This window comes from Haliaeetus albicilla, unplaced genomic scaffold (assembly GCF_947461875.1).
Source record: "Haliaeetus albicilla unplaced genomic scaffold, bHalAlb1.1 scaffold_146, whole genome shotgun sequence".
Lineage (NCBI taxonomy): Eukaryota > Metazoa > Chordata > Aves > Accipitriformes > Accipitridae > Haliaeetus > Haliaeetus albicilla.
The window spans coordinates 73,282-98,368 of record NW_027212543.1 but is presented as its reverse complement, the minus strand read 5'-3'; the positions used below and the strand labels follow the sequence as shown (position 1 = coordinate 98,368).

The window sequence follows — 25,087 nt, the reverse complement described above, 5'->3', positions numbered from 1 at the left end:
GGGGGCACTTGGGGGGGCTGTGGGGCAGTGGGGGGGTGCTATGGGGCACGGGGGGGCTCTATGGGGCGGTGGGGGGCTGTGTGGGGCACTTAGGGGGAGCAGTGGGGCGGGGGGGGCCCTATGGGGCAGTGGGGGGTTGTATGGGCACTTGGGGGGTCTGTGGGGCAGTGGGGGGTGCTATGGGGCACGGGGGGGCTCTATGGGGCAGTGGGGGGGTTGTGTGGGGCACTTGGGGGTCTGTGGGGCAGTGGGGGGTTGTATATGGGGCACGGGGGGGCTCTATGGGGCAGTGGGGGGGTTGTGTGGGGCACTTAGGGAGAGCAGTGGGGCAGTGGGGGGCTCTATGGGGCAGTGGGGGGCTCTATGGGGCAGTGGGGGGTGCTGTGGGGCAGTGGGGGGGGCATTTAGGGGTCTCTGGGGGAATTGGGGGGCTGTGGGGCAGCGAGGGGCTCTGTGGGGTGCATGGGGGAGTTGGGGGGCGTTTTTGGGGCTCGGGGGGGGCAATTTAGGGGGGATTTGTGGGCAGTTGGGGGGTGCGGGGAGGAATTGCGGGATCCGTGGGGCAGCCCCGGGATCTGTGGGGCAGCCGTGGGGCAGCCGACCCCCCACGCCGCCGTGTCCCCCCCCAGGGCCGCTGCGGCTGGTGGCCGTCGCCGCCTTGGCCGGGCTGGCCTGGCTCCTGGTCGCCGTCCTGCTGGGCCCCCCCGCGCTCTGCCCCCCCTCCAGCGCCTGCTGGCCCGTGAGTCACCAAAAAAAAAGGGGGGGGGCACCCCAAATCCCCCCCCCCCCCCTTTTTGGGGGCCCCCCCTTTTTTTTTAGGGAGGTACAAACACCGAAAAGTGGCCCCTAATGCTCTCCCCCCCCCCCCCCAACCCAGGTCCTGAGAGCCCCCCCACGGCAGGTGGGTGTTTTTGGAGGGGGGGGGGATTTTTTGGTTGGGGGGGGGGGTTTGGGGTGACTTTGTCCCCCCCCCGCAGCCCCCCGCCCCCGCAGGTACAAGTGCGGGCTGCCCCGGCCCTGCCCCCCCGCCCACTTCGCCTTCCGCCTCGTTAGCGGCGCCGCTAACGTCATCGGGCCCAAGATCTGCCTTGAAGACAGGGTGTAAGCAGGGGGGGCGACCCCCCCCCGTGTTAATTACCCCCCCTTCTTATTAATTACCTCCTCACCTCGCTAATTACCCCCCAGCCTCATTAATTCCTCCCCCCGCCTCGTTAACAGGCTGATGAGCAGCGTCAAGAACAACGTGGGCCGAGGGCTGAACATCGCCCTGGTGAACGGTGAGTTGGGGGGGGCCGGGGGGGGGCAGGGGCAATTAGGGAGGGGTTGGGGTAATTTGGGGGGGGCAGGGGTAATTGGAGGGGTAATTTGGGGGGGGTCAGGGTAATTTGGGGGGGCAGGGGCAGATTTGGGGTTTCAGGGGGAGGGGGAAGAGGAACTGCCCCCCTCTAGGGGTATTATTGCCCCCCCCCCCGGGGTATTATCCCCCCCCCCAAGGGGTATTATTGCCCCCGAGGGGTATTATTGCCCCCCGGGGGTAATTGCCCCCCCGTTGCCCCCCCCAGGCGTCAGCGGGGACCTGATCGCGGCGCAGGCCTTCGACATGTGGGCGGGAGGTGAGCGCTTTTTGGGGGGGGGGGGAAGGTTTCGCCGCAAGGGAGGAGGCGTTTTTTGGGGTCATTTCTCTGTATTTTGGGGGCGCTCCGGCAGGGGCCCCCCCCCTTTCATTTTTTAACCCCCCCTTTTGCTTTTTTACCCCCCCTCCTTTTATTTTTTACCCCCCCCAAGACGTCGAGGAGCTCCTCAAGTTCCTGCGCCCGCTGCACGAGGGGACGCTGGTGCTGGTGGCTTCCTACGACGACCCCGCCACCAAGTAAGGGGGGGGGCTTATTTTTTTGGGGGGGGGGGCCGCTATTTTTAGGGTGCGGGACCCTTCTAACCCCCCCCGTTGCCCCCCCAAAAAGGTTGACGGAAGAGACTCGGCGGCTTTTCGGCGAGTTGGGAGCGCGGTGGCCAAAGATTTGGCTTTCCGGGACAGCTGGGTCTTTCTGGGGGCCAAGGGGGTGCAGGATAAGAGCCCCTTCGAGCAGGTGGGTCTGGGGGGGGGCACTTGGGGGGCAGGAAGGGGCACTTGGGGGGCAGAACTTTTTGGGGGGGGCCCCACCGGTGATCCTCCGCCTTTTCCAGCACGTGAGGAACAGCCGCAGCTCCAATAAATACGAGGGGTGGCCGGAGGCGTTGGAGATGGAGGGGTGCGTCCCCCGGCGGCCCCCAGACCCACGGTGACCCCCAACTGCTCCCCCCCCCTGCCCCACAGCTTGGGGGGGGGGGGCACCCCCAAATTTTTTTTTGGGGGGGGGGAAGAAGGGCTGGGTCCTTGTTTTCCCCCCCCCCACCCCGGCATCGCGTGTGCGTCTCAGGGTGAGAAAATAAAGGCTGGGCCGTCGCCGGGCGGATGGTGGTGTTTGTGGGGGGGCTGCCCCCCAAGTGACGTGTGGGGCTGGCCCCCCAAGTGACGTGTGGGCTGCCCCCAAGTGACGTGTGGGGCTGCCCCCAAGTGCTGGATGAAGCTGGGGGGCTGCTGTTAACGAGCAAAGGTTGGGGGGTAATTAAGGAGGCGGGGGGGGGGGCTTTGGTCCCAGCTTGGGGGGCGGAATTTGGGGGCTTGGGGGGGGCTATGGGCAGGATGGCGGCGCTATGGGGCAGGAGGAAGGCGCTGTGGGGCAGGAGAGGGATGCCGTGGGGCTCCTGGCCCAGGAGTGTTGTATTTTTTTGGGGGGAGGATATGGGTCAGGCTGGAGTGTGGGGAGCTGTGGGGCAGGCGGGAGTGTGGGGCGGCCGTGGGCGGCCGTGGGGCAGCCGTGGGGCAGCCGTGGGGTGGCCGTGGGGCTCAGAGCTTGTGGGGGTTCACCCAGCGGTAGGTGCCCTCGTAGAGGAACCCGGCGCGTTTCAGCAGCTCGTCCGCCTCCGCCGGGCCCCGGCTGCGGTTTTGGGGGGGGGGACACACGTTAGGGGCTGCCCCACGGCAGGACCCCCTGCCCCACGGCACCCTATAGCCCCCCCACTCCCGCCCCACGGCACCCCAAAGCACCTTAGGGACCCCCCAAAGCTGCCCTAGAGACCCCCCCCATACCCAATACTTGCCTCATAGCCCCCCCAACCCATTCACTGCCCCACAGCACCCCATAGCCCCCCCAATCCTGCCCCACGGCACCCCAAAACACTTTAGGGACCCCCCCAACCCTGCCCTAGAGACCCCCCCCATACCCAATACCTGCCCCACAGCCCCCCCCAACCCATTCTCTGCCCCACAGCACCCCATAGTCCCCCCAGTCCTGCCCCACGGCACCCTATAGCCCCCCAACGCTGCCCCACGGCACCCCAAAGCACCTTAGGGACCCCCCAAAGCTGCCCTAGAGACCCCCCCCATACCCAATACTTGCCCCATAGCCCCCCCCCAACCCTACCCCATAGCACCCCACACAGCTCAGGTCTGCCCCATAGCCCCCCTCGACCCCCAAACCCACCCCGTAACCCCCCATCCCACCCCCAATTCCTGCCCTACAGCCCCCCCGCTGCCCCACAGCCCCCCTTCCACAGCCCATACCCACCCCCAACCCCCCACCCCCCATTTCTGCCCCCAAAAGCCCCCCCACACCCCTCCCCAGCCCCACAGCGACCCCCAAGTGCCCCCCCCCATACCTGCCGTAGAGGTAGGGGATGGGTTTCTCCCCCCTCTCCTCGATGGTGTGCAGTAGGGGGGTGAAGATGCGCCAAGCTTCCCGCAGCTCATCGCTGAGGGGGGGGGACACACCCCAAAATTAAACCAGGGAGGGGGATAGGACAACCCCAAACCCCCTGAACCCCCCCAGACCCCCCCCCCGGCCCCCCAACCTGCGCACGAAGTGCATCTGGTTCCCGCAAAAGACGTCGAGGATGAGCCGCTCGTAGGCGTCCGGCAGCTTCACATCCTGGGGGGGGGGAAAAATGACACTCAGGGGTTTTGGGGGGGGGGCACAGGGTTTTTTTGGGGGGAGGGCAGCGGTTTTTTTTTGGGGGGGGGGGGCTTGGGACCTGATGCTTTAGGGCTTGGAGGGGGGAGGCTGGTACCTTGTAGTGGTTGTTGTGGGTTTTGGGGTCTTTTTTTGGGGGGGGGGGGGGCTGTAGGGCAATTTTGGGGTCTCCTCCCCTGTACATTTGGGGGTGCAGTGGGTGCCCCATCACATCTTCGGGGGGGGGCGTCACCTATCTCCCTTCTCATGCACCATTTTGGGGCTCCACACACCGTTTTTGGGGGTCTCCCCCACCGTTTTAGGTCTCCCCCACCATTTTGGGGGTCCCACGCCGATTTTGGGGTCTCCCCATGCTATTTCGGGGCTCCGCACGCCATTTTCGGGGTCCCCGCTACCACTTTGGTGTCCCCACCACCATTTTGGGGGGTGTCCACTACCATTTTAGGTCTCCACATGCCATTTTTGGGGTCTTAGCTGCAATTTTTGTGTCTCCACCCCCATTTTTGGCGTCTCCACCCCCATTTTGAGGTCTCCCCTTGCCAATTTTGGGGTCTCCCCGTGGTTTTTTTGGGGTTGGGGTCAGGGGTCGTTGCCTTGTAGCGGTTGCCGTAGGTGAGGTCGAGCTCGGACTCCTCGGGGTTGAAGAACATTCCGGGTTTTTTGGTCATCATCTTGGTGTAGACGGCCTCGTCGGGCTGGACGCGCACCACCAGCTCGTTCCTCTTGCACTGACGGCCAAAAATGTCGCCCGGCACCTCCCGGAACTGGAGCCGCACCTCGGCCTTGCGCTCGTTCAGCGCCTTCCCGCATCGAAGGACGAAGGGGACCCCTGGGGACACCATCGTCATCGTCATTGTCGGCATCACGGCCACGGTCATCGTTATGGTCGTGGTCGCCATCGTGACCGCGATCAGCGTCATGGGCGTTGCCATGGCCGTGGTCATCGTCATCGTTGTGGTTGTTGTCATGACCATCATCATGACCGTCGTCACGGCCACGATCGTTATCATCATGGTTATTGTCATGGCCATGGTCATCGTCGTGGCCACGGTCATCGTCATGGCCACGGTCATCGTCATCGTTGTGGTCATTGTCACGATCATCATCATGGTCATCATCGTGACCGTGATCAGCATCACGGTCGTTATCATAACCACGATCATTCTCATTGTCATGTATGTGTTCATAGACGTGCTCGTCGTCTTGGTCGTTGTCGTTACCATAATCATCGTCATTTTTGTGGTCATTGTCATGGTCATCGTCATGGTTATCATCATAACCGTGATCAGCATCACGTTCGTTATCATAACCGTGATCGTTCTCATCGTCATGTATGTGTTCGTAGATATGGTCATCGTCTTGGTCATTATCATGACCATAATCATCGTCATTTTTGTGGTCATTATCACGATCATTGTCACGGCCACGATCGTTGTCATCATCGTGGTCATTGTCATGGCCACGGTTATCATCATGATCACGGTCGTGGTCATGGCCATGATTGTGGTCATGGTCATCATCATCATTGTGGCCATTGTCACGGCCATGGTCATTGTCATGATCATCATCGTGGTCATCGTCATCATTGTGGCCATTTTCATGGCCGTTCTCATTGTCATGGCCGTGATCGTGATCACGGTCATTGTCATCATTGTGGTCATTGTCGTGGACACGGTCACGGTCGTTGTTATCGTCACGATCATCGTCACGGCCACGACCGTCACCGCGCCCGCGCCCCCCCGCCCCGTCGGCGCTCACCGTCCCACCGCTCGTTGGCCACCCGCAGGACGGCGGTGGCGAAGGTGGCGGTGGTGGACCCCGGCGGGACGGTGGCGTCGTCCAAGTAGCCTTTTTGGGCTTCGGGGGGACCCTCGGGGTTGCCGACGTATTGGCCGAGGACGACGTCGTCCAGCTCCACCGGGCTGATGCACTTCAGCACCTTCACCTGTGGGGGACGACGACACGTAATTATGGGGGGGGAACACGTAATTATGGGGGGGGACACGTACTTATGGGGGTACACACACGTAATTATGGGGAAACCACCATCAAGAACACGGTGGTGGGACGTGGCCACGGTGGGACGCAAAAAGACGGCGCGAGGCGTCTCCTGCCCCCCCAGCTGTGACCCGAGGAGTGGTGGGAAAGGGGGGGGGGGCACAGTGGGGGCCAAGGAACGTTGTGTCTTGTCCCCCCCCCCCCAGCACCTTCTCGTCCCGCACGTCATCGGGGTCGGTGGAAGCCGGTTTCTCCATGGCCACCAAGCAGAGCATCTGCAGGAGGTGGTTCTGCATCACGTCCCTGAGGAGCAGAGCCGGGCGGTGGGAACGGGGACGTTCCCCCCCCCCAAAAAAAGTGAGGACACCCCCCAAACCTCACCGGATGATGCCGAAATCGTCGAAGTAACCTCCGCGCCCCTCGGTGCCGAAGGGCTCCTTGAAGGTGAGCACCACGCACGCCACGTTGTCCCGGTTCCAGATGGGACCGAAGATCCGGTTCCCGAATCTGCTCGGGGCGGGGGGATAAGAGGTCGGGGGTGGGCTACGGACCCCGCGTGTGTCCCCCCCGTGTCGTTGTGCCCCCCCCCGACCTGAGGACCATGAGGTTCTGGACCATCTCCTTGCCCAGGTAGTGGTCGATGCGGTAGATCTGGTCCTCGCGGAAAAGCCCCCCGAGGTGGTGGGAGAGGGCGTCGGAGCTGGCCAGGTCCCGGCCGAACGGCTTCTCCACAATCACCCGGTTCCACCTGGGGGGGGGGACAACACACACAGGGACGATGACCCCCCCCCCGTCTCCACACCCCCCAGTTTGCGTCCCCCAACCCAACTGGGGGGCAGGGGAGAGCCTGGTCCCTGCAGGATGGGGACCCTCGGGGGCTCAGGGTGGTCCTGGGGGGCACCAGGTGGGGGCTGTCGTCCCCCCCCCCCCCCGGTGTCTCCTGTCCCTTGAGTCTGGGGTCCCGTTCCCCCCCCCCCCATCCCACCCCCCCATGTCCCCGGGGTCCCCCCCACCCCCTGTCCCCCATCCCTGGGGTCCTGTCTCCCCCCCAGTGTCCCCTCTCCCCCATCCCCAGGGTCCCCCTGTGCCCCCCCCCAATGTCCCTGGGGTCCCCCCCCCAACCCCCTGTCCCCCATCCCCGGGGGTCCTGTGTCCCCCCCAGTGTCCCCTCTCCCCCATCCCTGGGTTCTCCTGTCCCCAGTGTCCCCCCCCCATGTCCCCCATCCCCAGGGTCCCCCTGTATGTCCCCCCCCAACTCCCTGGGGTCCCCCCCATCCCCAGCGTCCCCTCTCCCCCATCCCCAGGATCCCCCCCCCCCCCATCCCACCCCCCCAAGTCCCTGGGGTCTCCCCCCATCCCCAGGGTCCCCTCTCCCCCATCCCTGGGGTCCTGTCCCCCCCCAACCCCCTCTCCCCCATCCCCAGGGTCCCCCAGTGTCCCCCCCCCCCAAGTCCCTGGGGTCCCCCCCATCCCCAGCGTCCCCTCTCCCCCATCCCCAGGGTCTCCTGTCCCCCCCCACCCCCTGTCCCCCATCCCCAGGGTCTCCTGTCCCCAGGGTCCCCCTGTGCCCCCCCCCATGTCCCTGGGGTCCCCCCTCACCCCCTGTCCCCCATCCCCGGGGTCTCCTGTCCCCCCCCCCCACCCCCTGTCCCCCCCAGTGTCCCCCCTCCCCCATCCCTGGGTTCTCCTGTCCCCAGTGTCCCCCCCCCCCATGTCCCCATCCCCAGCGTCCCCCTGTATGTCCCCCCCCAACTCCCTGGGGTCTCCCCCCATCCCCAGCGTCCCCTCTCCCCCATCCCCAGGGTCTCCTGTCCCCCCCCCACCCCCTGTCCCCCATCCCCAGGATCCCCCCCCCCCCCCAACATCCCACCCCCCCAAGTCCACGGGTGACGGGGTGGGGGGTCCCTCGGCGTCTCCCGCGCGTCCCCCCCCCTCACCCGCCGCCCATGCAGGCCTGTCGGATGTGGCGGGTGACGGGGGCGTAGACGCTGGGGGGCAGAGCCAGGTAGAAGAGGCGGTTGGCGCGCGCCCCCCCCGGCAGCCCCCGCAGGTGGGCGTCCAGCTGGCGGAAAGCCCCCTCCTCGCCGTACTGCCCCCGCACGTAGCTCTGCCGCGAGAAGAAGGCGGCCAGGCGCTCCGACTCCTCGGGGGACGCCTGCGGAGAGGGGGGGGGACGCGTTGGGGTGGGGGGGGGGCACCTGGGGGATGGGGGGGGACGGGGACTTGGGGTAGGGTCCTGGGGACACCCAGGGGATGGGGTGGGGGGGATGTGAGGGCGTGGGGGGGCACCCAGGGGATGTGGGGGGGGGGCGTGAGGACATGGGGGGACACCTGGGGACATGGGGGGGCACCCAGGGGATTTGGGGACACCCAGGGGATTTGGGGGGGGACACCTGGGGGATGGGGGGGGACGGGGACTTGGGGTAGGGTCCTGGGGACACCCAGGGGATGGGGTGGGGGGGATGTGAGGGCGTGGGGGGGCACCCAGGGGATGTGGGGGGGGGCGTGAGGACATGGGGGGGACACCTGGGGACATGGGGGGGCACCCAGGGGATTTGGGGGGGGGACACCTGGGGGATGGGGGGGGGGATGGGGACTTGGGGTAGGGTCCTGGGGACACCCAGGGGATGGGGTGGGGGGGATGTGAGGGTGTGGGGGGGCACGAGGACATGGGGGGACACCTGGGGACATGGGGGGGCACCCAGGGGATTTGGGGGGGGGGATGTGAGGGCATGGGGGGCACCCAGGGGATTTGGGGACACCCAGGGGATGGGGGGGACACGCCTGGGGACATGGGGCAGGGTCCTGGGGACACCCAGGGGATTTGGGGGGGGACACCTGGGGACATGGGGGGGACACCCAGGGGATGGGGGGGGATGTGGGGACATGGGGGGGGGACACCCAGGGGCTGGGGGGGGACACCTGGGGGATGTGGGGGGGGATGTGGGGGCATGGGGGGACACCCAGGGATGTGGGGGGTCACCTGGGGACATGGGGGGGACATGAGGACATGGGGGGACTCCCAGGGGATGTGGGGGGGGACATGAGGATGTGGGGGGACACCTGGGGGCTGGGGGGGGACACCCAGGGGCTGGGGGGGGACATGGGGGGACATCCAGGGGATTTGGGGACACCCAGGGGCTGGAAAGGGGGAGATATGGGAACATGGGGGGGGGGGGGCACCCAGGAGAAATGGTGCAGGGACTCGGGGGGGACACTGAGCGAGGACGGGGGGGGGGGGCTGAGAGTATTGCCCCCCCCGGGAGGGGACGTTTTGGGGACAAAGACCTTGAGGTAGGGCAGGGTCTGCTGGCGGATCTGCTCCACCGTCAGGGGGGTGCGGGCGAAGCCCACCACGTGGGTGTCGTCGGGGAGCAGCCCGTCCCGAAAAAGCCACCTGGGGGGGGGGGGGGGAATGAATGTCACCGTCATCGTCCCCAAACCCGGGGGGGGGACACGCGCGGGAACCACCGGCATCATCCCCAACCCCCCCACCGTGGGGCTGGGGGACGGGAGGAGGAAAAAAAGGGGGGCGGGGGGGGGGATACTGGTGGCACTGGGGACACTGGTGGCGCGGGGGGGGGGACGTACCAGACGGTGGGGTAAATCTTCTTCTTGGCTAAATCGCCCTGGGAGAAACGGGGTGAAAAAAAGCAAAAAAAAAAAAAAAATTAGAAAAAAATAATGATTTGGGGCTTGGGGCTGAGGCCGGGCACAGCTCGCCGCAGCGATGGCCGCCCCGCCCCTCGTTAGCCCCAGGATTAACGAAGCCGCAGGAATGCGCTGAGTCAAGGGGGGGGGAGACGAGACCCGACGGCCCCGCCCCGTGGGGTTATTACACAAGGGGGGGGGGTAATTAAGGGGGTGTTGGGTAATGAAGCGGGGGAGGGGACTCAGGTGTCCGGGCGGGGCCGGCCCCACGTTGGGGGGGGGGGGCAAAGGGGGAAGTTGGGGTTTCGGGGGGGGGGTTGCAGACACCCTGCCCCTCCCCCCCGGCCCCACCCCCACCCCGCGGGGGAATCCTGGCGTCCGTGGTGGGGGAGGGGCAGGCACCCCATCTTCTTCCCCTCCCCCCCCAAAAAGGACCCAGGTCTCCGGCTCGTATTGCCCCCCCCATAACCCCCCCCCAATTTGTCCCCCCATTGCTTGACTCCAGCTCCCCAATTTCCCCCCCAACTCCCCATTTCCCCCTCCAGCACCCCAACTTCCCCTCCCAGCCCCCCAATTTTCCCCCCAACCCCCAATTTCCCCTCCCAGCCCCCCAATTTCCCCCCCAACCCCAACTTTCCCCTCCCAGCCCCCCAATTTCCCCCCACCCCAACTTTCCCCTCCCAGCCCCCCAATTTCCCCCTCCCAGCCCCCCAATTTCCCCCAACCCCAACTTTCCCCTCCCAGCCCCCCAATTTCCCCCCACCCCAACTTTCCCCCTCCCAGCCCCCCAATTTCCCCCTGAACCCCAACTTTCCCCCCTCCAGCCCCAACTTTCCCCCCTCCAGCCCCCCAGTTTCCCCCTCCCGCCCCCCAATTTCCCCCCCAACCCCGACTTTCCCCCCCCAACCCCAACTTTCCCCCTCCCGCCCCCCAATTTCCCCCCCAACCCCAACTTTCCCCCCTCCAGCCCCCCAATTTCCCCCTCCCAGCCCCCCAATTTCCCCCCCAACCCCAACTTTCCCCCCTCCAGCCCCCCTATTTCCCCCTCCAGCCCCCCAGTTTCCCCCTCCAGCCCCCCAGTTCCCCCCCCCGGACTCACGGAGGCCCCGAGGATGATGAAGACGTGGGGCTGGCCCTGGAGGAAGGCCTCGTCCCGGCTCAGCTCCTGCCGCAGCATCCCGCACACCTCCGACCGGCTCAGCTCCTGCCCCGCCATCGCGCCTGGGGGGCACGGGGCAGGATCGGGGAGTCGGGGGGCAGGTTTAGGGAGCTGGGGGGCAGGAACTGGGAGTTTGGGGGCCGGTTTAGGGAGTTTGGGGGCAGGAACTGGGAGCTGGGGGGCCGGTTTAGGGAGTTTGGGGGCAGGACTGGGGAGTTGGGGGGCCGGTTTAGGGAGTTTGGGGGCAGGAATTTGGAATTGGGGGGCAGGACTGGGGAGCTGGGGGGCAGGTTTAGGGAGCTGGGGGGCAGGTTTAGGGAGCTGGGGGGCCGGTTTAGGGAGTTTGGGGGCAGGAATTGGGAATTGGGGGGCAGGAACTGGGAGCTGGGGGGCCGGAACTGGGAGCTGGGGGGCCGGTTTAGGGAGTTTGGGGGCAGGAACTGGGAATTGGGGGGCAGGACTGGGGAGTTGGGGGGCAGGACTGGGGAGTTGGGGGGCAGGACTGGGGAGCTGGGGGGCAGGTTTAGGGAGCTGGGGGCAGGAACTGGGAGTCGGGGGGCAGGAACTGGGAGTCGGGGGGCAGGAACTGGGAGCTGGGGGGCAGGAACTGGGAGCTGGGGGGCCGGTTTAGGGAGTTTGGGGGCAGGAACTGGGAGCTGGGGGGCCGGAACTGGGAGCTGGGGGGCCGGAACTGGGAGTCGGGGGGCAGGAACTGGGAGCTGGGGGGCCGGTTTAGGGAGTTTGGGGGCAGGAACTGGGAATTGGGGGGCAGGACTGGGGAGTTGGGGGGCAGGAACTGGGAGCTGGGGGGCCGGTTTAGGGAGTTTGGGGGCAGGAATTGGGAATTGGGGGGCAGGACTGGGGAGCTGGGGGGCAGGAACTGGGAATTGGGGGGCAGGTTTAGGGAGCTGGGGGGCAGGAACTGGGAGCTGGGGGGCAGGAACTGGGGAGTCAGGGGGCAGGAACTGGGAATTGGGGGGCCGGTTTAGGGAGTTTGGGGGCAGGAATTTGGAATTGGGGGGCAGGACTGGGGAGTTGGGGGGCAGGAACTGGGAGCTGGGAACAGGAACTGGGAGTTGGGGGGCGGGTTTAGGGAGTTTGGGGGCAGGAACTGGGAATTGGGGGGCAGGAACTGGGAGCTGGGGGGCTGGACTGGGAGCTGGGGGGCTGGATCGGGGGGGGGCAGGACCTTCCCCCCGCCCCCTGCCCCACCCCCTCCCTCCCCTTTGCCCCCCCACCCCCTTATTGCCCCCCCAGCCCCTTTTTAACTCCCCCCTGCCCCTCAACTGCCCCCTGCTCCCCCCCAGCCCCCCAAGAGCCCCCCCAGCTCCCCAACTCCCCCCCCCGGCCCTCAATTGGCCCCCCAGCCCCCTATAGCCCCCCCAACGGCCCCATCTCCTCTCTAGGGCCTTAATTCCCCCCCCGGACCCCCAAATCCCCCCCAGCCCCCCAAGACCCCCAATTGCCCCCCCAGGACCCCTAAGTCCCCCCCAGACCCCCTGTAACCCCCCCAACTGCCCCGATCTCTCCTCTCGGGCCCCAATCCCCCCCCGGACCCCCAAATCCCCCCCTTACCCCCCAGCAGCCCCCTTATAGCCCCCCCCCCCAGCCCCCATCTCCTCTCTCGGCCCTCAATTCCCCCCCCCCAGGACCCCCAAATCCCCCCCCAGCCCCCCATACCCCCCCAGGACCCCCAATTTCCCCCCCAGGACCACCATTACCCCCCAAATCCCCCCCCAACCCCCCAAATTTCCCCCTCCCGCCCCCCCAAACCCCCCCCGGACCCCCCCCCCGCAGTCCTACACCCCCCCCCGGGTCTCCCTCCCCATTTCCTCCTCATTTCCCCCGCATTTCCCCCCCATTTCCCCCCCCCCCCCTCACCTTCCCGCTCCGGCCGCGGAACCGCCGCCCCCCTCACGCTCGCGCGGCTCCCCATTTCCCTCGCGCCCGGCCACGCCCCCCTCCCCGACGGCGCTGACCAATCAGCGCCCGAGCCTCCGGCCGCAGCCGGCCAATAGGAGAGGAGGAAAGCGCTGCCTTAAGAGTGGACGGAGGGGGCGTAACCAATAGGAAGGGGCGATGGGCGGGGCGAGCTCCCGCCCGCTCTCGCTCGCTCCACCCCTTGGCGTGAAGCGTGCTGGCGTCATTCCGCTTCCGGCGGAAGCCGGAAGGAGCTGGAGAGCGGCGGAGGAGAAGGAGGAGGCGGCGGTGGCCGCGGCCCCTCGCAGCTCCCCGGGCCCCGCGGTCGATGAGCGGCGGCCGGTGGCGGCGACCGGCGGAGATGGTGCAGCCCGGGGGAGGCGGTGGGGCCGGGCCGGGTTCCGGGAACGGAGCGGACGGAGGAACGGCCGGGGAGGAGGCGGCGGCGGCAGCGGGGGGCGGGAGGGTCCTGCTGGAGCTGGGGAGTCCTGAGGGGCTGCAGAGGCTGCTGGCCGAGAACCGGGAGCTGAAGGGTGAGCGACTGGGGGGCACTGGGAGGGGACTGGGGGGCACTGGGAGGGGACTGGGGGGCACTGGGAGGCGCTGGGAGGGGACTGGAGGGCACTGGGAGGGCACTGGGAGGTGCTGGGAGGGGACTGGGGGGCATTGGGAGGTGCTGGGAAAGGACTGGAATGAGGTAGTAGGGGTTACTGGGGGGCTGGGAGATGCTGGGAGGGGACTGGGGGGCGCTGGGAGGCGCTGGGAGGGGACTGGGGGGCACTGGGAGGGGACTGGAATGAGATAGTAGGGGTTACTGGGGGGGCTGGGAGATGCTGGGAGGGGACTGGGAGGCATTAGGGTGGAACTGGGGGAACTGGTGGGGTTGGGAGAGCGTAGTAGGGTTTACTGGGAGGTGCTGGATGGGGACTGGGGGCACTGGGAGGCATTGGGGGGCACTGGGAAGGAACTGGGGGGGCTGGGAGGTGCTGGGGAGGGACTGGGGAGATTGGGAGGGGGTAGTAGGGGTTACTGGGAGTCACTGGGGGAGCTGGAAGGTGCTGGGAGGGTACTGGGATGGGGCAGTAGGGGTTACTGGGGGGGCTGGGAGATGCTGGGAGGGTACTGGGAGGCATTAGGGTGGAACTGGGGGTGACTGGGAGGGAACTGGGGGGGCTGGGAGATGCTGAGAGGGGACTGGGAGGCATTGGGGGGGCACCAAGAGGGAACTGGGGGGGACTGGGAGGTGCTGGGAGGGGACTGACGGGCACTGGGGGGGACTGGGGAGCATGAAGGGAGGGCGTTGTAGAAACTGGGGAGCACTGGGAGTCACTGGGGAGTGTGAAGAGTCATACTGGTGGAACTGGGGAGGATGAAGAGAGTGTGCTGGGGGCACTGGGGTGAACTGGGGAGTGTCCTGGGGGCACTGGGCTGCACTGGGGGTGACTGGGGAGGAGTGCCGGGGGCACTGGGGTGAACTGGGGTGCATGCTGGGGGCACTGGGCTGTACTGGGGGTGAACTGGGGAGCGTGCTGGGGGCACTGGGGTGAACTGGGGAGCGTGGTGGGGGCACTGGGCTGCACTGGGGGTGACTGGGGAGGAGTGCCGGGGGCACCGGGGTGAACCGGGGCGCGCCGGGGGTTGTGTGTGCCGTAGGCCGACCCCCGCCGCGTCCCCCCCCCCAGAGGCGCTGCGGCGCAGCAGCGAGGCGCTGCGCGGGCGCTGCGAGGAGCTGCGGCGGCTGCAGGCGCTGCGCCGGGGGGAGCGGGAGCTGCTGCGGGGGCGGGCGGGGCAGGCCCGCGCCCTGGTGGAGCGGCTGCGGGCCGAGCGCGACGAGGCCGCCCGCCGCCTCCGCCACCAGCACCCCCCCGCGGTACGTGCCCCCACCCCCCCGCGTCCGTCCGTCCCCCCCGCGTCCGTCTGTGTCCCCCCCACGCCCCCCTTAGCCCCTTCCACCCCCTCGTATCCATGTGTCCCCCCCCGTGTCCTCCCCAAGTCCCTTCCACCCCCCATGTCCCCCCCCAGCCCCTTCCCACCCCTCCCAGTGTCCCCATTGCCCCCCCGTGTCCCCCCAAGTCCCTTCCACCCCCCCATGTCCCCCCCCAGCCCCTTCCTACCCCCCCAGTGTCCCCACATCCCCCCCAAGTCCCTTCCACCCCCCTAGTGTCCCCCCCGTGCCCCCCCAAGTCCCATCCATTCCCCCCACGTCCCCCCCAGCACCTTCCCACCCCCCCCAGTGGCCCCCCCCAGTCCCTTCCACCCCCCTCAATGTCCCCCCCCCCATTAACGTCCCCCTGTCCCCTCACTGTCCCCCCCCAGTCCCCCAACGGGCCGCAGGAAGAGGCAGCGACACTCCCGGAGAACCCCCCCACTTCCCTGTCCCCCCCCTGCAGCCAGGACGAGGACGGTCCCGGGGACCCCGAGCCACCCCGGGGGGACCCCATGTCCCCCCCAGACCCCAGGTGAGCCCCCCCCAACTTTTGGGGACCCCCACGACATCCCCAAACCGCGTCCCCCCCCCCAACATTTTCCCTCTCCCCAGCAGCCCCACGGAGCAGCTGAGACAGCGGCTGGCAGCAGCAGAGACCGAGTGAGTTGAGGTTTTGTTTTTTGGGGGGGTCAGGAAGGGTTGGGGGACACTTTGGGGACCCCCCACCCTTTTTTTTGGGTGTGTTCCCCCCCCCCCCAGGTTGGCGGCGGCACGGGAAGCGGGGGCAGCGGCGGAGGAGCGGGCGCAGGAGGCGGCACGGCAGGCCGAGCTGCAGCTGCAGGCGCTGCGGCGGCAGCTGGAGGTGAGGGGGGGCTTAATTTTGGGGGAGATTGGGTTGGTTTTTATGTTTTTGGGGGTTTTTTTGGGGGGGGGGGGGGTTTGTGACGCACCTCGGCGTCCCCAAACAGCAGGACAAAGCGTCGGTGAAGGCGCAGGTGACGTCGCTGCTGGGGGAACTGCGGGAGAGCCAGAGCCGGCTGGAGAGCAGCCGGCGGGAGCGGGACGAGCTGGAAAGGAGGTTTTTGTCCCCAAAAGTGGGGGGGGATTGTCCCCAAAGTCAGGGGGATTGTCCCCAAAGTGGGGGGGGGGATTGTCCCCAAAGTCGGGGGGAGGATTGTCCCCAAAGTGTGGGGGGGGATTGTCCCCAAAGTCAGGAGGATTGTCCCCAAAGTGGGGGGGGATTGTCCCCAAAGTCAGGAGGATTGTCCCCAAAGTGGGGGGGGATTGTCCCCAAAGTCAGGAGGATTGTCCCCAAAGTGGGGGGGGATTGTCCCCAAAGTCAGGAGGATTGTCCCCAAAGTGGGGGGGGGGATTGTCCCCAAAGTCAGGAGGATTGTCCCCAAAGTGGGGGGGGGGATTGTCCCCAAAGTCAGGAGGATTGTCCCCAAAGTGGGGGGGGATTGTCCCCAAAGCGGGGGGGATTGTCCCCAAGGGGCGCAGGGACCCCCAGCGCCACGTCACCCCGATTTCTCCCCCATCCCCGTTAAGGAGCGGAGGGAGGGGGTCGCGGGGGTGACACGGGGGGGTGACGTGGGGGTTTCGGGGGGGGGGGGTGACGCAGGGCGCAGGCGGCGGGGGAGCGGTGCCGGGCGCTGGAGGAGGCGGCGGGGGGCCACGCGTTGCAGCTGGACCAGCTGCGGCTGCAGGTGCAGAACCTGGAGGCCGCCCTGCGCGTGGAACGGCAAGGAGCCACCGAGGAGAAGTGAGTGATGCTTGCGGGGGGGGGAACAACAGCCTGGGACCCCCCCCCCTTATCGTTATCCCCTGCTGGATGTCCCCAGGCGTAAACTGGTGCAGCTGCAGGTGGCGTACCACCACCTCTTCCAGGAGTACGACGCTCACATCAAGGCCAGCTTGGAAGGGGACAAACGCAGCCAGGTTTGGGGTTTTTTTTGGGGGGGGGGGGGAGGGTCTTTGTCCCCTGGGGGGGTCCTGAGCTTGCTTAGGGTCGTGTTTTAAGCCCTTGGGGGCAGCAGGGTGGTCCCTCGCCCCATTTTACCCCCTTTGGGGACACCGAGGTGACCCTTGGGGACGCTGAGATGGCTCCTGGCCCCGTTTTATTCCCTTGGGAATGTTGGGGTGACCCTTGGGGATACGGGGACGGTCCCTCACCCCAGTTCACCCCCTTTGGGGACACCAGGGTGACTTTTGGGGACCCTGAGACAGTTCCTCACCCCATTTCACCCCCTTTAGGGAACACTGGGGTGCCCCTTGCCCCATTTTACTCCCTTGGGAATATTGGGGTGACCCTTGGGGATACGGGGACAGCCCTTCACCCCACTGCACCCCCTTGGGGACACCGGGGTGACTTTTGGGGACCCCGAGACAGCCCCTCACCCCATTTCACCCCCCTTGGGGACACTGGGGTGACCCTTGGAGGCATGGGGACAGCCCCTCACCCCATTTTACCCGCCTGGGGACACCAGGGTGACCCTTGGGGACAGCCCCTCACCCCACTGCACCCCCTTGGGGACACCGGGGTGACTTTTGGGGACCCCGAGACAGCCCCTCACCCCATTTCACCCCCCTTGGGGACACTGGGGTGACCCTTGGAGGCATGGGGACAGCCCCTCACCCCATTTTACCCACCTGGGGACACCAGGGTGACCCTTGGGGACAGCCCCTCACCCCACTGCACCCCCTTGGGGACACCGGGGTGACTTTTGGGGACCCTGAGACAGCCCCTCACCCCATTTCACCCCCCTTGGGGACACCGGGGTGAGCCCTGGGGACACTGAGCTGGCCCCTCACACCGTTTTAACCCCCTGGGGACACTGGGGTGACCCTCGGGGACACTAGGGTGACCCTTGGGGACCCTGAGACACCTCCTCATCCCATCTCAGACCCCTGGGGACACCGGGGTGACCCTTGGGGACCCTGAGACACCTCCTCATCCCATCTCAGACCCCTGGGGACACCGGGGCGACCTTTGGGGACACAGAAGTGGCCCCTCACGCTGTTTTAACCCCTTGGGGACACCGGGGTGACCCACGGGGACGGCTCCCAGCCCCATCCCCTGGGGTCCCTTCCCTCAGGGACCCCTATGGAGATATTGGGGGGGGGGGTCGCACTTCCCACTGCCACAACGTCCCCTGGTGTCACCGCACCGCGACAGGGGACGTGGCGGCAGCTGGGGGAGGCGCGGGCGCAGCTGCAGCAGGCGGAGGAGGCGCTGGCGGCCAAGCAGGAGCTCATCGACAAGCTCAAGGCCGAGGCCGAGCAGCACCGAGCCACCCTCGAGACCATCCCCGTGCTTCAAGCCCAGGTCAGGCAGGGGGACAAGGGACATTTGGGGACGCAGGGGGCGGCCCTTGCTGATAATTCCTTGCCCCCCCCCCCCCAGGCCGATATCTACAAGGCGGATTTTGAGGCGGAGCGGGCGGCGCGTGAGGAACTGCACGCTCAGCGCGAGGCGCTGCAGGAGGCCCTGGCCCAGCTCCAGCTGCGGGTGGACGCCGAGGGGGCCGCCAGGTCAGGGGGACCCCAAAATCTATAACACCCCCCTCTTCCCCCCTCCCCCAGCAACCCCCAAATCCCTGGGTGGCACTGTGTCCGCCCCCCCTTTCCTCAGGCCCACCTGAAATTCTCCAGCGTGAACCTAAAACTCCTGTAACTGAACCTAAACGTCTCCAAACTGAACCTAAACTTCTCCAAACTGAACTTAAAACCCTCAAACTGAACCTAAAACTCTCCAAACTCAACCTGAAGTTCTCCAGCTGAACCCAGACTCCTCCAGCTGAACCTAAACCTCTCCAAATTGAACCTAAGCCCCTCTAACTGAACCTAAACTCTTCCAACCTGAACCTAAACCCCTCCAACTCAACCTAAAACTCTCCAAACTCAACTTAAAACTCTTCAGCTGAATCTAAACTCCTCCAACCTGAACCAAAACATCTCCAACTGAATCTAAACTTCTCCAAACTGAACTTAAAACCCTCAAACTGAACCTAAAACTCTCCAAACTCAACCTAAAGTTCTCCAGCTGAACCCAAACTCCTCCAACTGAACCTAAACCTCTCCAAATTGAACCAGACCCCTCCAACTGAACCTAAATTCTTCCAACCTGAACCTAAACCCCTCCAACTGAACATAAACCCTTCAAACTCAACCTAAAACTCTCCAAACTCAACTTACAACTCTTCAGCTGAATCTAAACTGCTCCAACTTGAACCTAAACTCCTCCAACCTGAACCTAAAACTCTCCAAACTCAACCTAAAATTCCTCCAACCTGAACCCAAACTCCTCCAACTGAACCTAAACCTCTCCAAATTGAACCTGAACCCCTCTAACTGAACCTAAAACTCTCCAAACTCAACTTAAAACTCTTCAGCTGAACCTAAACTCCTCCAACCTGAACCAAAACGTCTCCAACTGAACCTAAACTTCTCCAAACTGAACCTAAAACTCTCCAAACTCAATCTAAAACTCTCTAGGTGAATCTAAACTCTTCCAACTGAACCTAAAACCTTCCAACTATCCCTAAACCCCACCTTGGACCCCCCCCCCAGTCTGTCTGGGCCCCCCCCAGCCCATACTGACCCGCACCCCAGATTTCCATCCCTACCCCCCCAGAATCCGCATGGAGGAGATGAGGAACCGTCACTCGGAGCTGCGGCCCCCCACGGCGGGGGGGGGCGGTGAGTATTGGGGGTGGGGGGAACCCCTGAAACTCCCTTGGGGAGGGCAGGGGGTGATGGTGTCCCCCCCTTGTCCCCCCCCCAGCAGGTTTTGGGGGGCTGCCCGCCCCCCTGTGTGCCCCCCCCGAGGAACAACCCGTCCTGTGCTGCCCCAAGTGCCAGTACAAAGCCCCCGACATGGACACCCTCCAGATCCACGTCATGGACTGCATCAAGTGAGGGGGGGGAAACCCCAAAAAACCCCCCCCAACACCCCGGGGGGGCACCCCTAAACTCTGGGGGGGGGAATTTCCACATCACATTAAAACCCCGTGGGCCCCCAGGGGGAAAAAAAAATCATCCGGATGGCTCTTTATTGCCCCATATTTTTTTGAGGGGGGGGCTCCCGCCCTCCCACCCAAAAATCAAGCACCCCCCAAGTCCCCCCACCCCACCCCTCTTTTACCGAGGGGGGGGGGTGGATCCTCAGCCCCTCCCCACCCCACGCCGGGCTTTTGGGGAGGGGCGTCACGCTTTGGGGGGGCGATTTTTGGGGGAGGCGGGTTGCGGTTTGGGGAGGGGGGGGGGTTATCTTTGCCTGCTGCTCCTCCAGGCAAAGTCGGGGTACGGACCGTGTCCCCCGTGCGCCCCCCACCCCCCCGCCACCCCAATTCTTTTTTTTAAAAGGGCCGGAGGGGGGTAGCGTCCCCCGGGGGGGTGCCGGGACTATCGGGGGGGGCCGGAGCCCCCCGGGGGGTGACCTCGATCAATCGGGGTTTGTCGATGACGCGAGCGCCGCGGGGTCCCTTCTCCACGATGCCGATGATCCAGGCCTGGTGTCCCTCCCCCCGGCCGGGGGCTTTCAGCTCCGCGCAGAATCTGGCCGCCTGCTCCCGCGGCAGGCAGATCAGCAGCCCCCCTGCGGGAGGGGGGGGGGCGCACGGGTCAGGGGACCCCCCCAAAAAATACAGCACCAACCTTCCCTCCCCTCGTTAAGAGAAAAATAGCAGGCTGTGCTCTTTGGGGGTTCCCCGGGTGGTTTAGGAGAAAAGGGGGGGTTTACCTCTTTTAAGGGGCTGCCCCTGCTTTTGTTTTTTTGGGGGGGGGGGCACATTTAGATCTACGTTAGGTGGTGCTGAGGGGGCTCGGTGCCCCCCCAAAAGGGGACACCCCCCCTTTACCCCAAACTGGGGGACACCGGGGGCTCGCTTCCCCCCCCCAAGATGGGACCCCCTCTATACCCCCACCCGGGGGGGTGTCACTCCCCTCCAAACCCCAAATTAAGGCAGCCCCCCCCAAAAAACAACCCACACCACCCCCCTGAACCTCCCTCCCCACCCCGAGGAGGAGGAGGAGGGTCACCAGCCCCCCCCATCCCACCCTCCCCTTCCCCAACCTGGATCCCTCACCCATTATCGGGGTTCTCCACCCAATTTTGGGGTCCCCCCCCATTTTCATTTCCCCCCCTCGTTACCTGAGGTCTCGGGAGCGGTCCCCTGCAGCAAACCGAAGCGAGCCCCGCAGGCTTTGCTGACGGCGGCCATCTTGGCGATGACGGGCAGGTTGTGGATGACGAAGGCCACCTCCTGCCGCTGCTGCCCGGCCAAGGTCCGCGCGTGGCCCAGGATCCCGAATCCCGTCACGTCGGTGGCCGCGTGCGCCCCGAAAGCGCGCATCAACCCGGCGGCTGCGGGGAGAGGACGTCGGCGTCGCGCGTGTCCCTCCCCCCAACCCCATCCGTCGTTCCCCCCCTTTCCGTCGTCGCGACAGACGCCGTACCGGTGCGGTTGAGCATGGCCATGCTGAACATGGCCTCCTGGTAGGCCAGCTCCACCTCCTCCCGCGTCACCACCAGCTTGATCTTGTTCCAGCGTTCCGGCTGTGGGGACGAGGGACAACGTGGTTAGGGACACCCCCCGTGGTCGTTTTGGGTCTTTTGGGGGACATTTGAGGTGGTTTGGGGAGCCCCAGAATGGCTTTGTGTTCTCTTGGGGACACCTAGGCTGGCTTATAGGTCCTCTTAGGGACATTTGAGGTGGTTTAGGGACACCCAGAATGGCTTTGGCTCCTTTTGGGGACATCTAAGGTGGCTTAGGGACCCCCACAGTGGCCTTTGGTCCTCTTGGGGACATCTAAGGTGGCTTACAGGTCATCTTGGGGACATTCAAGGTGGTTTAGGGACCCCCGCAATGGCTTTGGATCCTTTTGGGGACATTTGAGGTGGTTTAGGGACCCCCACAGTGGCTTTGGATCCTTTTGGGGACATCTGGGGTGGCTTAGGAACCCCCAGAATGGCTCTATGTTCTCTTGGGGACATCTATGGTGGCTTATAGGTCCTCTTGGGGACATTTGAGGTGGTTTAGGGACCCCCATGGTGGCTTTGCATCCTATTGGAGACATCTAAGGTGGCTTAGGAACCCCCACGGTGGTTTTTTGTTCTCTTGGGGACATCTAAGGTGGCTTAGGAACCCCTGCAGTGGTTTTGGGTCCTTTTGGGGACATCTGGGGTGGCTTAGGAACCCCCAGAATGGCTCTATGTTCTCTTGGGGACATCTATGGTGGCTTATAGGTCCTCTTGGGGACATTTGAGGTGGTTTAGGGACCCCCATGGTGGCTTTGCATCCTACTGGAGACATCTAGGGTGGCTTAGGGACCCCCATGGTGGCTTTCTGTCCTCTTGGGGACATCTAAGGTGGCTTAGGGACCCCTGCAGTGGCTTTGGGTCCTTTTGGGGACATTTGAGGTAGTTTAGAGACCCCCAGAATGACTTTGTGTTCTCTTGGGGACATCTAGGGTAGGTTATAGGTCCTCTTGGGGACATTTGAGGTGGTTTAGGGACCCCCACGGTGGCTTTGGGTCCTCTTGGGGATATCTAAGGTGGCTTACAGGTCCCCTTAGGGACATCTGAGGTGGTTTAGGGACCCCCATGGTGGCTTTGTGTTCTCTTGGGGACATCTAGGGTGGCTTAAGGAACCCACAGGGTGGCTCTTAGTCTCCTGGGGGACATCCAGGGTGCCCTGGAGACTCTTACGGTGGCTTTCAGACACATCAGGAGCGGTTTAAGGACCCCCATGGTGGCTCTGTGTCCTCCTGGGGACATCTGGGGTGGCTTAGGAACCCCCCAAAGTGGCTCTGGGTCCCCTTGGGGATATCAAAAGTGGTTTAGGAACCCCCCCGGGAGGCTCTAGGTCCCCTTGGGGACATCAGGGGTGGCTTTTGGTGCCATCTCGGATCCTCCTGGTCACACCGGGTGGGCTCCTGGCCCCATCTGAGGACACGGGGGTGGCTCTAGGTCCCCTTGGGGACACTGGGGTGTCCCCAATCCCCCCCCCCAAGCCCCCCAACTCACATTGTCCAGCCACTGGTGCGCGCTGACGGCCACCTGCGTCCCCAAGGGCTTGGTCAGCACCAGGACGTCCCCAGGGACGGCGCTGTCAGGCCTGGGGGGGGGGGGACAACACCACCAAAAAGGGGTTCAGCATGTTCCCTGCCCTGCCCCCGACCACACCTAGCAGCCCCTCCCCTCCCAGCACTCACATAATGAACTCGTTAGGCTGACAAACGACAGTGGCCACACCGCCCACGATCACCCAGGGGTTCACCACCGTCTGTCCCCCCGTCACAGACGTCCCCCCGTCCTCCGCCGCGTCCCGAAAACCTTTCACGATCAGCGGCATGATCTTCTCCCGCTCCTGGGGGGGAGGGGGTCACAAAACACGAAGGGGGGGTGTCACACGCTGACCCCCGCCCCCGTGTCACCCCCCCCCCCCAGCCCCAGTGTCACCTCCTCGGTCATCTTCTGGCTGACGCTGAGCAGCATCAGCATGTTGTCGCATTCGGTGATGCCCATGGCGTACAGGTCGCTCAGCACGTTGGCGCAGGCAATGCGGCCCTGAGGGGGGGGAAATTATTTTGGGGGAGGGTCCCCAGGGGATTTAGGGGGTCCCCGAGGGGAGATCTGGGGACCTGGGAGGGGAGTGGGGGGCCCCAAGGTGGGAGTGAGGGCCTGGGGATGGGATTGGAGGTACCCAGGAGAGGATATGGGAGTCCCCTGAGAGGAAGGGGGGCCCTGAGATTGGATTTGGGGGTCCCAAGGGGGAGATCTGGGGTCCCAGGAGGGGAGTGGGGGTCCCCAGGGGGAATTGGAGGTACCCAGGAGAGAATTTGGGGGTCCCCGGAGGGGGATTGGAGGTCCTAAGAAGGAAGTGGGGGGCCCTGAGGTGGGATTTGGGGACCCAGGAAGGGATTTGGGGGTCCCTGGAGGGAGATCTGGGGTCCAGGACAGGAGTGGGGGGGCCCTGAGGTGGGATTTGGGACTCCCAAGGTGGGAGTGAGGGCCTGGGGATGGGATTGGAGGTGCCCAGGGGAAGATTTGGGGGTCCCCAGGGGGTAATTTGGGCTCAGGAGGGGAATTTGGGGGGCCCCGGGGATGGGATTGGAGGTGCCCAGGAGAGGACGTGGGGGTCCCTGGAGGGGGACTGGGGGTCCTAGGAGGGGAGTGGGGGGGCCCTGAGGTGGGATTTGGGACTCCCAAGGTGGGAGTGAGGGCCTGGGGATAGGATTAGAGGTGCCCAGGGGAAAATTTGGGGGTCCCTGGGGGGTGATTTAGAGTTCAGGAGGGGAATGGGGGGCCCTGAGGTGCGATATGGGGGTCCCAAGGTGGGAGTGAGGTGCTGGGGATGGGATTGGGGGGATCCAGGAGGGGACTGGGGGGGGATCCCAGGGGGAGATTTGGGGGCCCAGGGGGTGGGACTGGGGGGGCTCTAAAACAAAATATTGGGGAGCTGGCAAGATTTGGGGTCCCCACGATAGGCTATAGAGGGGGATTTGGGGGTTCTCAAATAGGATTTGGAGCCGGGGGGGGGGAACTGGGGTCCCTGGGGGTGTTCGGTGGTCCTGGGGGTGTGTGTGAGGGGAATTTGGGGGGGGGGGGGGGGGGGGCTATTACCATCATGTAGGGGTCCTCCACGAGCGGGTAGAAGAAGTCGGTGGTCTGCACCAGGGAGAGCCCCCCATGCCGCAGGGGGATGACGCACGAGTCCAGCCCGATACCTATTTTTTTTTTTTTTGGGGGGGGGGGTGTTTAGTGGTATCGGGGGGGCCCTTCCTCCTCCCCCCCACCATTCCTCCTCCTCCTCTTCTCCCTCCTCCCCCTCCCCGCGCCCTTTGCCCCCCTCCCGCCCTCGACCTTCGCCCCCCTCCGCCCTCACCCAGCGCCGGCGCCCCGCCGCTCTCCGGTTCCTGCCCTTCTCCTCCTCCTCCTCCGGGCGGTCGTTGCCCTTCTAGTCCCGCCAGGAGCCGGAGCAACGTCTCCTGCGGGACTTTACACCCTCAACCCCGCAGCTCTCCGAAACCCGTCAGCCTCCAGCCCGGGTCCAGCCCCAACGAGGCCGGTTCGAAGGGCCGGTAACCGGCGGGAGCCGCCGGAGCGGCGGGGCAACCGCTGAGCGCCGCCATCTTGGTCTGAGCCCGGCCGGAGGGGCGGGACCGCCCTTAAAGGAGGCGGGAGGGGAGCGGGAGGGGCGTGGCCGATCGCTATTGGAGGGGAGAGGGGAGAAGGGAGGCGGAGCCGGAGGGGATTGGTCGGCTGGGGAAGGGGGTGGGAGGGGGGCGCGGCGGACGAGGCGAGCGGGGATTGGGTAAGGGGGGGGTGGGGGGATGGAGAGCGGGGATTGGGCGGTGGGTCGAAGGGGGCGGGGACGCTGGCGGGAGTGTGGCGGGAAGGGCGCGAGGAGAGGCGCTGAT

At 65.6% G+C, this 25,087-nt stretch overlaps 4 protein-coding genes and 1 long non-coding RNA gene across 8 annotated transcripts; 2 read left to right on the top strand and 3 right to left on the bottom strand.

Annotated features, from left to right (window-relative positions):
- Positions 1–509: 509 nt before the first annotated feature.
- Positions 510–2,449, top strand: FAM3A (FAM3 metabolism regulating signaling molecule A; the record flags this gene model as incomplete). Its single annotated transcript, XM_069778001.1, is given in 10 exon segments — positions 510–692; positions 695–739; positions 878–901; positions 978–1,101; positions 1,219–1,277; positions 1,563–1,613; positions 1,786–1,870; positions 1,962–1,993; positions 1,996–2,087; positions 2,185–2,449. Coding segments are annotated over 10 exon segments (794 nt in total), but the record flags the coding sequence as incomplete, so codon positions are not given.
- Positions 2,450–2,803: 354 nt separating this feature from the next.
- Positions 2,804–12,810, bottom strand: G6PD (glucose-6-phosphate dehydrogenase). The gene is made up of 13 exons (XM_069778027.1): positions 12,700–12,810; positions 10,759–10,880; positions 9,600–9,637; positions 9,297–9,405; positions 7,946–8,163; positions 6,601–6,756; positions 6,390–6,515; positions 6,218–6,311; positions 5,769–5,955; positions 4,604–4,839; positions 3,892–3,968; positions 3,700–3,792; positions 2,804–2,978 (listed from the first exon to the last, which is right to left on the bottom strand). The coding sequence occupies exons 1-13, from the start codon at positions 12,752–12,754 to the stop codon at positions 2,888–2,890; spliced, it is 1,602 nt and encodes a 533-aa protein (XP_069634128.1). The 5' UTR covers positions 12,755–12,810; the 3' UTR covers positions 2,804–2,887.
- A 149-nt stretch (positions 12,811–12,959) lies between these two features.
- On the top strand, positions 12,960–19,717 carry IKBKG (inhibitor of nuclear factor kappa B kinase regulatory subunit gamma). Of its 3 annotated transcripts, none has more exons than XM_069778023.1 (12): positions 12,960–13,271; positions 14,421–14,608; positions 15,055–15,197; positions 15,281–15,325; positions 15,425–15,527; positions 15,634–15,743; positions 16,287–16,427; positions 16,507–16,603; positions 17,841–17,990; positions 18,069–18,196; positions 19,299–19,363; positions 19,449–19,717. In XM_069778023.1, exons 1-12 carry the CDS (start codon positions 13,067–13,069, stop codon positions 19,580–19,582), a joined length of 1,509 nt encoding a protein of 502 aa, XP_069634124.1. In that variant the 5' UTR covers positions 12,960–13,066; the 3' UTR covers positions 19,583–19,717. The 3 variants fall into 3 exon arrangements, with proteins under 3 accessions (XP_069634124.1, XP_069634126.1, XP_069634123.1); XM_069778025.1 differs by having other exon boundaries at positions 15,278–15,325; positions 19,452–19,717; XM_069778022.1 differs by having other exon boundaries at positions 15,278–15,325.
- Positions 18,242–19,248, bottom strand: LOC138684327 (uncharacterized). 2 transcript variants are annotated; one of them, XR_011323638.1, is made up of 3 exons: positions 18,967–19,248; positions 18,468–18,739; positions 18,242–18,427 (listed from the first exon to the last, which is right to left on the bottom strand). It is a non-coding gene; the product is annotated as an uncharacterized lncRNA (long non-coding RNA). The 2 variants fall into 2 exon arrangements; XR_011323639.1 differs by having other exon boundaries at positions 18,284–18,344; positions 18,448–18,739.
- Positions 19,718–20,013: 296 nt separating the features above from the next.
- On the bottom strand, positions 20,014–24,827 carry SEPHS2 (selenophosphate synthetase 2). Its single transcript, XM_069778026.1, has 8 exons — positions 24,553–24,827; positions 24,291–24,394; positions 23,127–23,234; positions 22,880–23,034; positions 22,692–22,782; positions 21,122–21,221; positions 20,817–21,029; positions 20,014–20,261 (listed from the first exon to the last, which is right to left on the bottom strand). Exons 1-8 carry the CDS (start codon positions 24,797–24,799, stop codon positions 20,023–20,025), a joined length of 1,257 nt encoding a protein of 418 aa, XP_069634127.1. The 5' UTR covers positions 24,800–24,827; the 3' UTR covers positions 20,014–20,022.
- Positions 24,828–25,087: the final 260 nt, after the last annotated feature.